Source organism: Bos mutus, chromosome 25, assembly GCF_027580195.1.
Source record: "Bos mutus isolate GX-2022 chromosome 25, NWIPB_WYAK_1.1, whole genome shotgun sequence".
NCBI classification, from domain to species: domain Eukaryota; kingdom Metazoa; phylum Chordata; class Mammalia; order Artiodactyla; family Bovidae; genus Bos; species Bos mutus.
Window position 1 is genome coordinate 19,180,391 of NC_091641.1, and position 14,515 is coordinate 19,194,905.

The following is a 14,515-nucleotide window of genomic DNA, read 5'->3' on the forward strand; positions in this document are numbered from 1 at the left end:
CTCCTCCACCTCACAGTCTCCCCGCCTCCCAGACTCCCCGGCTGAGCGAGGACGCCCACTCCCCTTTCTTGTGCAGTTCCACCGCCCCCAGCAAAGTGCCTGTGCTGTGTCCCTCCGCCCCGCGGACGCAGCGCGTAAGCTCCGCCGCGCCCCTTCTCATTCCTAAAGTGTCTCAGCAGCGAGTCACTGCGCTGCGCGCTCTCGCGAGAGTCCACTGCGCAGCCCCCTCCCCCCAGCACCTCGCTAGCGAGGGAGCCTCCCCTGAACCCCACGGCGCACGGGCGCGAGCGGCGCATGCGTGGCCGCGGCTCCCAGAGCCCCCCGCGCAGTCCGGGAACAGAGCGGATGAGCCGCCAGCGAGGAATCTGTAGCCTCTACACTGCGAAGCGTCGTTTGGTCCCCGCAGCTCCTCTCCCTTAAGGGGCAGGGCCGCTTCGCGGCTTTCCTCAGCGTGCGGAAGTTTCCTGAGGACGGCCCAGGCCACCTTGAGCCAGAAAAGCCAAACGCTGGCCTCGGATAACGCCGGCCCCTACCAGCCGCCCGCAGCGGCCTGGACGCGCCGCCGTGTCCCGAGCCTTGAACCCGGAGCCGGGAGGGGCTTGCACACCCGGCCCCACCCACTCGGGCCTCGCCTCCCCGGGCCCCTGACACACCCCCTCCCAGCCCCACTGACGGCCCCCGCCCTCCTGTCCTCGGTCCCCTAGATTTTCTGGTCCTCTAGCCTCGCTGTTTCAGACATTGCACTAAAAGATGAATCTTGAAAAACTACATCGCGGGGACATATATTGTGGCGAGAAGAGGCCGAGTTTTTGGACCTTAAAGTACAAGTTCACCTTTTCAAGGGCCTAGGATAGATTTGAGCAATCAGCTTAGGGTACCCTGTTCCTGCTGACACTGCTGTTTTCACCTCCCTTCTTTCCCATACTTCCAAAACCATTAGGCGGCTCTCGGAGGTTTGACTTCTTTGAGTCTCCTTCGAATCAGACGTGAGGTTGACCGGGTTAGAGCATGGCTGCATCCCTGGACCCTCAGACCGACGCGCCCCTGGAGGTTGAAGGATGCCTCATAATGAAGGTGGAAAAGGAGCCCGAGTGGATATCAGAGCCCACTCTGGAAGGATCGGATAGCTCTGAGTCCGAGACCTTTCGCAGATGCTTCAGACAATTCTGTTATGAGGATGTGACTGGACCCCATGAAGCTTTCAGTAAACTCTGGGAACTTTGCTGCCGGTGGCTGAAGCCAGAAATGCGTTCCAAGGAACAGATCCTGGAGCTGCTGGTGATTGAGCAGTTCCTCACCATTTTACCGGAGAAGATTCAGCTGTGGGCACAGAAACAGTGTCCGGAAAGTGGAGAGGAGGCGGTGGCCCTGGTTATACATTTGGAGAAAGAGACTGGAGGACTAAGACAGCAGGTGAGAGAGGCTTTTCCAAATTTTTATGTTTAGCAAGGAGAGGGTGGAAAGGAAAGTGGACAAGAGATGCATTGCAGAAAATGCAAATTACAGAAGGATAAATAGTAATGAAAGACCTTTAAAGGAGATCTACCTAAAAGGGATCAGAATTTCATATCAAATAGGAAGAAAGCTTTGGTTGAACTATTATCTTGCAAATGACACTAAAGATTATGCATCTGAGTATTTGTTTTAAATCTTTGCATAATGTTTCCCCAAATTTTGAGAGAACAATACATTATGCTTCATAGGATTTGACTTCTGCAGCTTGCTCCTAAAGAGGGCTGTTTTGATCTCTCTCAAAATAAAAAATTTTTTTTAAAAAAGAAAGGACTTCATCAGTTATCCCAGGGCTTCCTGTAATCCTTTAATATTCCAGTCCAGTCTTCTGAAGTGCCGTCAGTGTCATCATCCTTGTCACCCTTCTCCATTTTAATCTCTGATCCTTATTGTCAGTGACTTTGCATGCTCGTCTAATTGTTTTTCAACAGCCCTTTCCCTAACCTCATGAAATCCTGCAAGATTTGCACTTTCACCTGCCAAGGGATTTGCATTTATGTAAAGACCTGTCTATTAGCAAGTTGCTGTGCTGGTCAGAAATAGACACTCAATGTCAAGATTAATTTTCTAAGTTTTCATTTCACTAGTGAATTAGTGTTCTGAGAACTTTCACTTCTCTGTGAACCTAATAGTATCAGAATACTCAGTATTCTGATAACAAGGAGGCTCTGTATTTTACTCTTAACAGACTTCCCTCTCTGTATATTCCCCCTCTCCGGTTCCCTTCTGCCTAGACTTTTTGGATAGCACAATGGACCCGATGTCCTCAGAGGTCCCATTGGGAATGGAATGAAATTTTCACTCCTTTTCACATCTTCTATCCTTCTTTGATATCTTTCATGGGGGAATTTGGCCCTGATCTGGCCCTCTTTTCCTCCCTTTTTCCATTATGGCATTGACTTTATTACCCAGGTTAGCAGTCCTGTGCATTCGGAGAAGCAAGCCCCCCTTGGAGCAGCCTGGGAGGTGGCAGACTTTCAGCCACAGCCAGTGGAGCCCCAACCCAGAGTGATGTCTCAAGAGGAAGCTGAAAGCCTCCACTCAGGACGCCAGGAGCAGCCGAACCAAAAGAGAGAGCTTCGACCCTTACCCAAAGATGGTAAGAAGAACGTAGTGCATGCCCTATGCAGAGACCGTGGCAGATTTGTTTTGTAGCCCTAACATTATGACTTGTTCACTGTAGGGCCCTCTCGATACATACTTGAAAATAAATTGAATATTTGGGGAGAAGGACTTCATTAGTTTCAAGAGTTGGGAATATGGGTGACGACTCTTTGCGACCCCATAGACTGTAGCCCACGAGGCTCCTCTGTCCATGGCAATTCTCTCGGCAAGAATACTGGAGTGGGTTGCCATGCCCTCCTCCGGGAATCTTTCCAGGCCAGGGATCGAACCCAGGTCTCCCACATTTTAGGCAGATTCTTTACCGACTGAGTCACCAGGGAAGTCCAAGTAAAAGGGATCTTAAGATGAAATTTGAGAAAGTTTAAATTGTCCAGACTGGCCTTAAGGTCTCCTAATGTTATTTAAGAGTCTGCATTCTGCAATCAGCTTGTGGGTTTTAGTCCTGCATGTATATGGTTTCTTAGCTGGCTATAAACACCTTGAAAGATTGGAAGAGGTAATGAGATTTATTTTCAAAAGTGACTCACAATAAGGTATCACAGAAGTGACATGTGAGAGGGATAAGACTTCGCAGAGAAGGGACCACTGATGTTCATGTGTGCCCTGGACATAAATAAATCAAGTCAGATACAAGGAAATGAAGACCCATCCTCCCCACCCCCTGCAGCGTAGTATCAGGCTTAAGAGTGGAAAGACCACTGGACCTAGAGCACAGTATAAAAAAGCATGGGTTTATATCCTTTCTCTGCCCTTCTTTCTTTGTGATCTGAGCAAGTAATATTAATTAACCTCTCTATTAATGCATAGAGATTAAGAGATTAGGCTTTAGAAGCAGAAAATCTGGGTCAAAACCTAATTCAGCCATTCTTTATCTGTGTGACCTTGGTCAAGTTGCTAAACTTCTTGAACTTTCCATTCTGTCATCTCTAAAAGGAAGATAGTAAGATTTTAGCATAGATTAAAAGAAGCGTCATAAAAAAAAGAAAAAAAAAAAGTCAATGCATAATAGTGCTCAATAAATGTTAGTTTCCTTTCTCCCGCAATGGCATAGTTATTTTTAAACTTTCAAGTCTATCTGATTTACACAATCCCTCATCAAGAGGCAAGATTCACTGCTACGGGCACCACCTCCTTATCTGTCCTGAAATTCATGTTATGATAAAATGCTTTGCAAATATTAATGGTTTCTGGATTCTTCAGTGTTTGTTCATCAACATCAAAGTTCCCGTGTTCACAAGGATTAGATGCTGTCAGTTACTTTACCTGGTAAATGTATGGTATTTCTGGGTTTTGCTATTCCAGGATGATGAGGAGTTCCTAAAGTGGGAAAGTTTGTCTGTGGAGGTTCTTACTGGAGGTATGGAGGACAGGAAATTTGAGGGATAAGTATCTCAGAAAGGTGAATGCCTTCTAAAAGATGACATAGGATTTCAACCAGGTGTGCCAAAGGAAATAATATGTTTCCAAGGAATTGGTTCCATTTGGTTTCGTAGAAAGTAGTAAAGCAAGCTTCTGAGTTCTTGGCCACAGTAACATTTATTTTTGAAGTTTTCCTAGATAGTGCTAGGGCAGAAGTTAGACTACAGATTGTCTTATACTATATAAGTTTATTTATTTTCCTTCCACCTTTCTGGGGGCACGTTTGCCTGTAATATTCAGTGCTGTGTGTCTATATTTGTTAACTTTATAAGGATAATATGTACTCAGAGGGGATGAATTTATGCTAGAGATTGCAAACTGGTAACTCATGTGCCAAGTCAAACTTGTTTCTCAAAGAGTTTGGGGATGGAGGTTTTGTTTGTCTGTAGTTCTCAAGGTTTAAGACTTGAGATTGTACATAAAAATCCAGCTTTCTGACTTATCTTGAAAAACATTAGAAGCTCTGGCTATGGCAGGGCCATAGTCTTTAACAGGGAGGCATCACCCAGAACCGAACACTGGACCTGTGCTCTCCAGTTCCCCACAGTCCTCACCTCCCCCCTTTCATGATGTACTTTACCTGCTTACTTTCTAAAAGCATCTGCATTTGTGAGCCCTGCTCATGGTTTGGAGCATTGTTCTGAACTCATTGAGAAAATGACCGATTTTGTTGGTTTTTTTATACATGCCCATCCATAAAAGGAGAAGCAGATGAGTAAAAGGGCCAGAGCCCACAGCACTAATAGTTTCTTTTCTTCTTACAGCTCGGCCTTCTCCCTGGGTTCCTTCTCCTGCTAATGAATGGAACACCATAGATCAGGAAGTAACAGCCACTCGAGTTCCTGTCCGGTCCCAGGTAAATTGTAACAGTTCTCTCTGGCCTAACTTCCTAGGATATTCAGTAACAATGATTTCTTCAAACCTCTGTACCCACTCCAAAAGACTTTTCCCCCATTACTCCTTTTCCAGAAAAGACTGCACGCAGCCTTCTGAGTAATCAGACTCCTTGCTGGATCCTTTCTCTTATGATTCTTTATAGTACCTTCGCTTCATTTGGCACATAATGTATACTTGGTTCTTTGATTTCAGTTTTTATCTAGGGCTTTCCTATCCTTCATCCATGATCATTCATCCTTCAGAACCTGTGTGGTTATCTTGGTAGTCATTACTCTTAGTGTGTTACAGGGACCAGTGAAAGATGTCCACATGGCAAGAGGTTTTTCCTACAAAAAGAGTGTGCATCAGATTCCTGCTCACAAAGACCTCTACCGGGATATTAGAAAGGAGAGTGTTGGGAACATGGTCTCCCTGGGTAAGGATTCTATCCCTTTTCAAATAAAAGATGTGAGGATTTCTAGTGTATTCACTTCTACTGATAGTAAAATAGTTATAAAAATGTTATTTTAAGGACCATGGGTTTTCTAGTCATTTCTGTGCTCTAGCATACCATGTTCTCTTACCTCACTCATTCCTTTCTTCCAATTTATATTACAGATTTATGCATATTCTTATAATTTAGTGATTAAAACATTAGAGAGGTTTATAGATGATTGTCATGTTATTTAAATATAAAACTCACCTACATCCACTAGACTAAAAACTCTATCAAATCACAAGGTATTTTTAGGATTTGTTTTTGTTTAACATACAGTAACCCCAACATTGTGCACAGAGCCTGTCTATGGGTGGTGCCCAGCAAATATTCATTGAATGGATGGAAATCTTATAAATGGAAGAAAAAAAGTGATTTAAATATAATACCCTTGTGAATTATTTAAATAGCACACATTTTTACAAGCACACATAACCACTTGTTAAGTGTAATTTTACAAGCAGACTTTTGAAGAACTGTATCATCTGCTTTAACAGCAGGGATAAATATGCTTCATTCATATGTAAGCTGCAAGTCAAAGATTACTTATGAATAGAATTAAAGGCCTAAAATGTGTACAATACACACTATAGATACTACAGACCTGTGCTGTTTAATAGAGTAGCCACTAGCTACCTGTGGCTATTTAAATTTATAAAATAAATTAAAATCAAATGAAGTTTAAAATTCAGTTTCTCAGTGGCGGTAGCCATATTTAAGTTATTCAGTGACTGTACTGGACAGCATAGTTATAGAACTTCATCACAGAAATTTCTGTTTGACAATACATGTAGACACTAAAGTATAGAGATTACAGAATGGGCCATGTCAAACTGAATGAATGAAGATAAGCCAACAGTTGTTTGTGATCAGAAAGCAATTAAAGCACTTGGAAAAAATTGCCCATTTAAGATGATACCAATGACACACCAGTAACAAAGCACTCTTCCCAAAACACAGGACCCTTGATTTTAACTTTCACTTAGGGCATCCGTGCCTCATTGCTGACCATTCATCCTTCAAAGACTGGTGTGGTTATCTCAGTAGTCATTGCTACTGAGTAGTTACAGAGACCAGTGAAAGGTACCCACGTGGCAAGTTGCCCACACGATAGGTGTTTCCTAGTGTTGCCTTGGATCGCACAGCATGCAGACCTAGTAAAATGATGGATTAGAGGCCTTGGTGAAAGCTGCCGTGAGTGGGTTAGAGACCATACTCTGCACCTTCAGCTGTAGCCCAGTGATTCCATGTGTAATAATTATATATGGAAAGGCTCAGGGACACCTGGCACAGTGTTTTATCTTAGACTGTAAACTAAAGGCTCATAAATCTAGCCTGAAAATTTATTTGGGCCTTGCCCAGAGTTGTAACTTAAAATTTGTTCATAAATCTGGATTTCCAGCATCTCTTAAAAAACCTACCATCAGGCACATTCTCACACTGCAGCAGGTGACCAGAGCAAAGTGGAGGAACTTGTGCTGAACGGCCAGGGCTCTCACTCCAGACTGCCTAGTCCTTGTAGATGTTTGAACTTCCATTGTCCATGCCCTTCTCTCATATGAAAATGAAGAACAGATCCTCAGCCCCAGAGTTCTTTCAGCAAGGATTTGATTTAATGCTGCTTCTCTAGGAGGGGCTTCCTTGATAGCTCAGTTGGCAAAGAATCTGCCTACAATGCAGGAGACCCCGGTTTGTTCCTGGTTCGGGAAGATCCCCTGGAGAAGGGCTAGGCTATCCACTCCAGTATTCTTGGGCTTCCCTTGTGCTTCAGCTGGTAAAGAATCTGCCTGCAATGCGGGAGACCTGGGTTCGATCCCTCGGTTGGGAAGATCCGCTGGAGAAGGGAAAGGCTACCCACTCTGTATACTGGCCTGGAGAATTCCATGGATTGTATAGTCCATGGGGTCACAAAAAGTTGGACACGAATGAGTGACTTTCACTTCACTCTCTAGGAAAATTCCATGAAGCTCTTGTGTGTGTTTTCTATAGAGGAAAACTAAATGTTATTACATACCTATTAGACATTAGACAAGTTATAGATGATCACTTATTTAATATTCCTAGCACCTTGTTGGGATTCCCAGGTGGCTCAGTGGTAAAGAATCTGCCTGCCAATGCCACAGGAGACATGGGTTCAGTCCTGGGTCAGAAAGATGCCCTGGAGGAGGAATTGACAACCTATTACAGTATTCTTGCCTGGGAAATCCCATGGACAAAGGAGCCTAGCGGGCTACAGTCAACGGGGTCACAAAGAGTCAGATGCAACTGAGCATGCACACACAGACCTTTGGATAGATGATATTATTCCCTAGGAAACTGAGGCTCAGAGAGATTAAGAAACTTCCCCTTGTCAAAAAGTAAAGTTAAGTTTTGGAGCTAGGATTCAAATTTAAGACATTTTGATCTCCACAGTACTATAAGGTAAAAAATTCAAGTTGCTTTCCTATTATTGCATCTCTTTCCCATTAATTTTTTTAGAGTGTTTCCAAAACTTCATGACTTCTCACCTCCCACAGCCCCAGTGTGTGTGTGTGTGTGTGTGTGTGTGTGTGTGTGTGTGTGTGTGTTGGAGAGGGAGTGAGGAGATACAGGGAACAGCTGTAAGCACACTTTATAAGTAACAAACACCAGTTCATAGGAGCATGCTGTGAATCTAACAATGTTAGATACTTGAGAGACAGTCAAAGGTAATAAGTGTTTCTTACCCCTAAAGATTTTCCTTTAAGAACTAGCTGGGGAAGGAAGTGGTACATGCATGAGATGTGAAATGGTAGTGTAAGTTAGTAGGTGATTGTGCAGAATAACTCATGCAAGAATCTAGTGTGCAGTGTCATGGTTGAGGAAGACTTTAGAAAAAAGACCAACTGGACAAGATCTTTAAAGGATAGCTGTGAACAAGTGGTCCAGGAGAGCATGCTAAGCAGGACCTTGGGGCATGCAGTCATGATCTCTCTAGCCTGAAATGTGTTTGTCTCACTGTAGGAAGCACAGTGTCTGCAGCTAACAAGATAGCCCAGCTGGAGCCAAGAAAGGAGCCATGGACCATAGGTCTGCAGTCCTCTAATAAGAGGACTGTCCTGCAAAGCAACTACATCAAGGAAAAGTCAGTTCATGCTATTCAGATCCCTGCAAGGAATGCAGGGAAAACATGGAGAGAACAGCAGCAGTGGGGTCTGGAAGATGAAAAAATAGCAGGCGTGCATTGGAGTTATGAGGAAACTAAGACTTTTCTTGCAATTCTCAAAGAGTCTCGCTTTTATGAAACACTTCAGGCTTGTCCCCGAAACAGCCAGGTATATGGTGCTGTGGCTGAATGGTTGCGAGAATGTGGCTTCCTCCGAACACCAGAACAGTGTCGGACCAAGTTCAAAAGTCTGCAGAAGAGTTACCGAAAAGTGAGAAACGGCCACGTGCTAGAACCCTGTGCCTTCTTTGAGGATATGGACGCTTTGTTGAATCCTTCTGCTCATGCTTCATCCATGGATAAGCCAAGGGAGATTCTGTCTCTCCCCAGACTGAAGAGAATTGGCATCAGTGCTAAAGAACAGATCAATTTGGTGGAGGAGGAAGAAGCTGCAGAGGAGTCTGATGGTGATGAAATGGGCATTGAGTTTATCCGGAAGCCTGAGCTTCATGGTGCCCCTGTCATATTTCAAAACCTGAGTGGTAAGAATGGCACTTTTATTCTGGTATGAGAATGGATGATGTGGTCTTGTGGAAAAAGGATAAGACCCCCAGAAGTGACCAAACGCAGGGAGTTCTGACACACACACCTTGCCACTCATCACTGTGATTGGCCACATAACTGAAAGTGCTCCTAGGTGTTCGTTGCTGCCCCCAGTGCAGTCTGAGTAACAGCCATGAAGGATTTTTTTTCAGGTTAGAGCACAGCATGGATTTTGAGTATTTGGAGTCTGTGGAAGGAAAATAAATGGAGTCCAGGGGTACTAAGGATCTAACGTTATCTGAGAATTGTTATAGTGCAGTCAGTTGTGTTAGATTATAAAAGTCAGGGACCCATTATCAAGGACAGCCAGTAAAAGAATGTGTCACCAACAAAAAAAGAATTGAAAAAAATGAAATTCTGAAAGAAGAAAGAGAAAAAGGAATACGAAGTAGATGCAACAAATGGAAAGAATAAAAACAGGATGGTAGATGTGTATCCACATGTCATTAATTATAAATTTAAAGGACAGGTTTTTCAGATATATTTTTAAAAACCTGTATTTACAAGAGATACATCTTTAATATAAAAACACAGAGACATTAAAATTAAAAGGATAGAAAAAGATATTATGCAAAAGAATGATGTTGAAATTTGGGGACTGGGAAATGCAGAACTAAACCACCAGTTGACAATCATTGTATGACAGTTGACTTACCATATAACTACTTAGAACTCAATTTTCTGTCTTTAAAATACAGCTTAAATTATAAGCATAGTTGTTAGTGTTAAATGAAATAATATGGATGAAGGCATTCTGCAGATGCTAAAATGCAATAGAACATTGCCTGATGTCACAGTTATTAGTACCACCTTATGAAAAAAATGATAGTTTCTTAGATAGAATGGAAAAATAAACCAGACTAGAAGAGCTGAGACTGTAACCATTATTGTACGTATTCAAAAGAAACAAATCTCAGGAAAAAGATGGGAAAATGTATTACACATGTACAGGTAATCACCATTCTGGAGATCCATAAACATGAGGCTCAGACAGTTTCAAATTTGGGAATCCAGTGAGACTGAAGGGAACCAGTGAGGCAGAGGATAGAAAAGACTTTGCTACTACAGATTACAACACCCCAAAAGCATGTTTAACTATATTCAAATATACTCTTAAAACTTTAATTCTGCTATAAAAGCAGGACATCTGCTTGTCTTATAGATCATTTCATCTCTTGAAGTAGAGGACTCAGTAACATCAAAAACTACTCTGGATATAGTTCTGCTCTTCAAAGAAGATGGGTTAAAGAGGTGATAGCAACTCTCATGCTGTTGGGTGTCTTAGTCCATTATTCCTAAAAATTTTTAAAAGGCAGGCAGCTGAGTCCTTAATAACCATAGCAACGGCAGATTTAGGGGCTGCATTTTTATTCTGCCAGATAAACTTTGAGATCAGTATATCAACTTTAAAATCCTTTTGGGTTTTTTTACTAAATAGATTCAAGAATTGATATCTGTACAGTTTGAGTCTTCCTACCCAGAAGTATAGTATCTCTCCATTCTTTCTAATTCTTTTATGTCTTTCAATATAATATTATAGAATTTTTATACAGATCCTCTCCTTTCTTGCAAACCTTATTCCAAGACATATCATTGTTCCAGGGAATGGGATTTGTTTTCCTGTACTTCTTAGATTTTGTAATGTTTGAAGGCTACAGACAACTTATATCTTTGAACTTTACCCTTGAATGGCTGCAGACACCTTGTATCTTTGAACTTTATCCTTGAATGGCAGGTGTGCACTGGGGCTACGAGGAAACCAAGACTTTCCTTGACATACTCCATGAGACTCGGTTTTACGAAGCACTGCAAGCCTGTCATCGGAAGAGCAAGTTGTATGGGGCCGTGGCTGAGCAGCTGCGAGAGTGTGGCTTCCTCCGAACTCCGGAACAGTGCCGGACCAAGTTCAAAAGCCTTCAGAAGAGCTACCGCAAAGTGAAAAATGGTCACGTGCTAGAGTCCTGCGCATTCTACAAGGAGATGGATGCTCTGATTAACTCTCGGGCATCTGCCGCTCCCACCAGCTCCCCAGAAGAAGCCCCGTCACCCTCAGTTCAAGAAAGAGAGGACATGGAAATTGAACCCCAGGAACCTATAGTCTGGGAACCTGAGGAGGACTCCCAGGAGGTGCTTGTTGAAGACTCTGGCAGTGAGAGAATGAGTGAGGAGGAAATCATGCAAGAACCAGAATTCCAGGGACCTCCATGTTTACTGCAAAGCCCAAGCGGTAAGGATCATTGGGGCTCTGGGGTAAAGGAGGAGTCAGTGGGATTACTGACAAATTAGGAGAGCTGGCACATCACATGTGCATGTATGTTCATTAAACAGTATTTGTGTGTCCTGTGCCATTTGAGAAGAAGAGTAAAGTAGCAGTGAATAAAACAGAGTCCCTGTACTCATGGTGCTTCTGTTCAAGGGCAGAGCTTACATTTTCGTGATTTAGTCTTTGGGATCTCAGCCTTGGTTTTTGTGTGTCGGGGACAGATAATGTTTTATATCTCCTAGAAATACTGTTGGGAAGAACTTGGAATTATATGTGAGAAAAACTCAGGTCAAGGAGACATGTTGGTAAGCTCAGAGCAGAAATTTCTGTTATGTGTGATATGCAGAAGAAAAAGGCAGAGACAGAAAGACTTTATTCTGGTTTTGAGCTCCACCTGCGGGTGTCCCACCAACCACTGGGTGCCCTCACAGGCATCTCACCAGCAGCCCAGCCTTAAAAGTTTCAAAAGGAATATCAACACCTTCCTTCCCACACCGTGGCTCTTCCTGGTGCCCTCCCATAGCACATCCGACCTGGAAAGCTAGGGATGTTTTTTGATGCCTTCTCTTTTGTTTACATCCAGGCAGATGACATATTTTCTCAACTGTTGGGGAATTTGCATCTGCCCCCTCTTTAGTTGCCATAACCACTAGTTTAACATTTCTCTGTCTCTTGCCTAAACTATTGTAAAAGTCCCCAAACCAGTTTTCCTCATTAGACTTGTGTTAAGCTTCCACAGCCATCCTTAATCTGAGCTTGTCTTTTTAGCCTTACCTGTCATTATTTTCCTTCCTATACTCTATGCTGATTCAAAACAAACGTTTGAAAAGAGAGTTCACACACATGCTCTTTGGTGGTATTTTTATGAGAATTTGTAGTAAGCAAGATGAAATTGTTGATTCTGGAACTGCTGAGTTGATAACTTTGGAAACAAAGTCCTTCTGTACCATCTCTGGTGAACCTTGTATTTTAAGATGAGCTCCAGACCTGTCACCAAATTACCAGGCTCTGTGTAAGCCAACTGCTAGGCTGTAACTTCCTCCAAGGCCCAGATGGACCCAATCAGAACACTTCCAAAGATGACGTGATTAGGGCTTCTCACGTAAGTCAGTGGATTCATTGATGGCTGTCCATGGGACTGAAAGAAAGTAAGGCCCAGTGAATCAGAAAAGAGTCCCCCTTGCCTGAGGTCAGTGAAGCACACAGAGGCCTTAAGGTACAGGGACTGTCAGCTGTATTATTTATATTAACCCAGAACTGGTCTGAAATTTTGATTGTCTTCTTTTTTTCAGATTTTGAAATTGAAAGTAGTATCAAGGAAGATGCAACACAGGTGATCTGTAAGGACATGGAGCAGCATAGGGCATTCATAGAAAAGTCTAAAAGGGTCGTTTCCCAGAATGTTGATCCAGGTAAATATTGTAAAAGAGATTGTGTCTCAGGAAGACAGTGGGAAAACCTTCACGGAATCCGACAGGGAAAACTGATGCCTCAGCCTCGAGATTTGGGGAAAGCCGTAGTGCATCAGAGGCCTCTCATGGGGAAGAGGCCCTTCCGGCTCCTCAGATACGGAGAAAGCTTTGGAAGGAGTGCGCGTCTCATGTGCCGCATGACCCACCAGAAGGAAAACCCTTCTAAGTGTAGTGTCTGTGGGAAGTGCTTCGGTAGAAGCAGGAGTCTAGTCCGACACCAAAGAATCCACACGGGAGAAAAACCTTTCAAATGTCTCGACTGCGGGAAAAGCTTTAACGACTCCTCCAACTTTGGTGCCCACCAGAGAATTCACACAGGAGAGAAACCCTACAGATGTGGAGAGTGTGGGAAATGCTTCAGCCAGAGCTCAAGTCTCATTATACACCAGAGAACCCACACTGGAGAGAAGCCCTACCAGTGCGGAGACTGCGGGAGGAGCTTCACCAACAGTTCGCACTTCAGCGCCCACCGGAGAGTCCACACCGGCGAGAATCCCTACAAGTGTGTGGACTGTGAGAAAAGTTTCAATAACTGCACGCGATTTCGCGAGCACCGGCGAGTGCACAGCGGGGAGAAGCCCTACGGGTGCAGCCAGTGTGGCAGACGTTTCAGCAAGAGTTCTGTGCTCACCAAACATCGGGAGGCTCATGTGAGAGAAAAGCTGCTGCCGCCCCTGCCAGCATTCTGCTCCCCGGAGAACCCCCTCAAGGGCAAGACTGATGACTTCAGGCAGACTTTATGATGATGAGCTCTTCTCTTCCTAAACGTCCCCTTAGCCATTTTACCCTGATCTCACTCTCGAAGCAGTCTTTTCTTAGCTAGAAAGAGTCATTGCCAAGATAAGCTTGACAATATAAATAAGCTAAAGGCTTGGATCCTGTTCTCACCTCTGCCTCTTACTTGATTAGTCTGTTCCTCTCCTTCTATGTGTCTCAACCTTTTCCCTTTAATAAAGTAAAGAAGATACAGGGTCTGAATGCAGAGGGAAATTCTCTTCAGTATGTCGAGGCCACTGCCATGGGATCACTAAACCCAGCAACATCCAGAATCCTTCAGCGCAGGGGAGAGTTGTTGCCAAGGAGATGAAAAATGTTCAAAGTCGTTTTCATTATCTGCCATGTGTGATCCCGGATGCAACTCAATCACAGTTTCCTGTTTGGGTAGAAATTTCGGGAGCCTGATAAGAACCACATTGGATCTGTCTTGGGTTTGAAGGTATTCACAAAAGGAGATTGAAGATTTTTTCGTTCCCTTCAGGAGTCTGTTGCAGTGTACCTTTTTTGTGTCAAGAAGTTGATCTAAAGAGCTCGGGTAGTGTTTCTGTATTGTCACTGAAACAATGCCCTGCCCTCCATAGAGACAGGGCACAACTGATCACCCATTGTCCTTTGTAGACTAACCCTCTCTGTACCTGAAGACTGACATGCCCTTGGCTGTTGCCTCTCCAGCCCAGGAGTAATGCAATTCCCTTTACTGTTTCTTGTAAGTCCTATACTTACCTCTTCATTGTTCTGGGTGCCCTTGTCTGACTCTTCTGAACTACCATGCCTTCCTCAGACTGAGTAGCATGCATGCTCCTGGTGTGTCTCATTAAAGTGGAATTCAGACACTTTCCAGTTCTGAA

The 14,515-nt window shown here is 43.7% G+C and overlaps 1 protein-coding gene across 1 annotated transcript; it reads left to right on the forward strand.

Annotated features, from left to right (window-relative positions):
- Window positions 1–293: 293 nt before the first annotated feature.
- Window positions 294–14,515, forward strand: ZKSCAN2 (zinc finger with KRAB and SCAN domains 2). The gene is made up of 7 exons (XM_070362385.1): window positions 294–1,413; window positions 2,425–2,611; window positions 4,821–4,912; window positions 5,242–5,368; window positions 8,411–9,094; window positions 10,891–11,382; window positions 12,711–14,515. Exons 1-7 carry the CDS (start codon window positions 1,009–1,011, stop codon window positions 13,631–13,633), a joined length of 2,910 nt encoding a protein of 969 aa, XP_070218486.1. The 5' UTR covers window positions 294–1,008; the 3' UTR covers window positions 13,634–14,515.

Excerpts from the sequence above, each read along its gene's own strand:
- ZKSCAN2 (XM_070362385.1), top strand. The coding sequence starts at position 1,009 with ATGGCTGCATCCCTGGACCCTCAGACCGACGCGCCCCTGGAGGTTGAA. Across the intron at positions 2,612-4,820 it reads TCGACCCTTACCCAAAGATG|CTCGGCCTTCTCCCTGGGTT; the intron begins GTAAGAAGAACG and ends TTCTTCTTACAG. Across the intron at positions 11,383-12,710 it reads TTTACTGCAAAGCCCAAGCG|ATTTTGAAATTGAAAGTAGT; the intron begins GTAAGGATCATT and ends TCTTTTTTTCAG.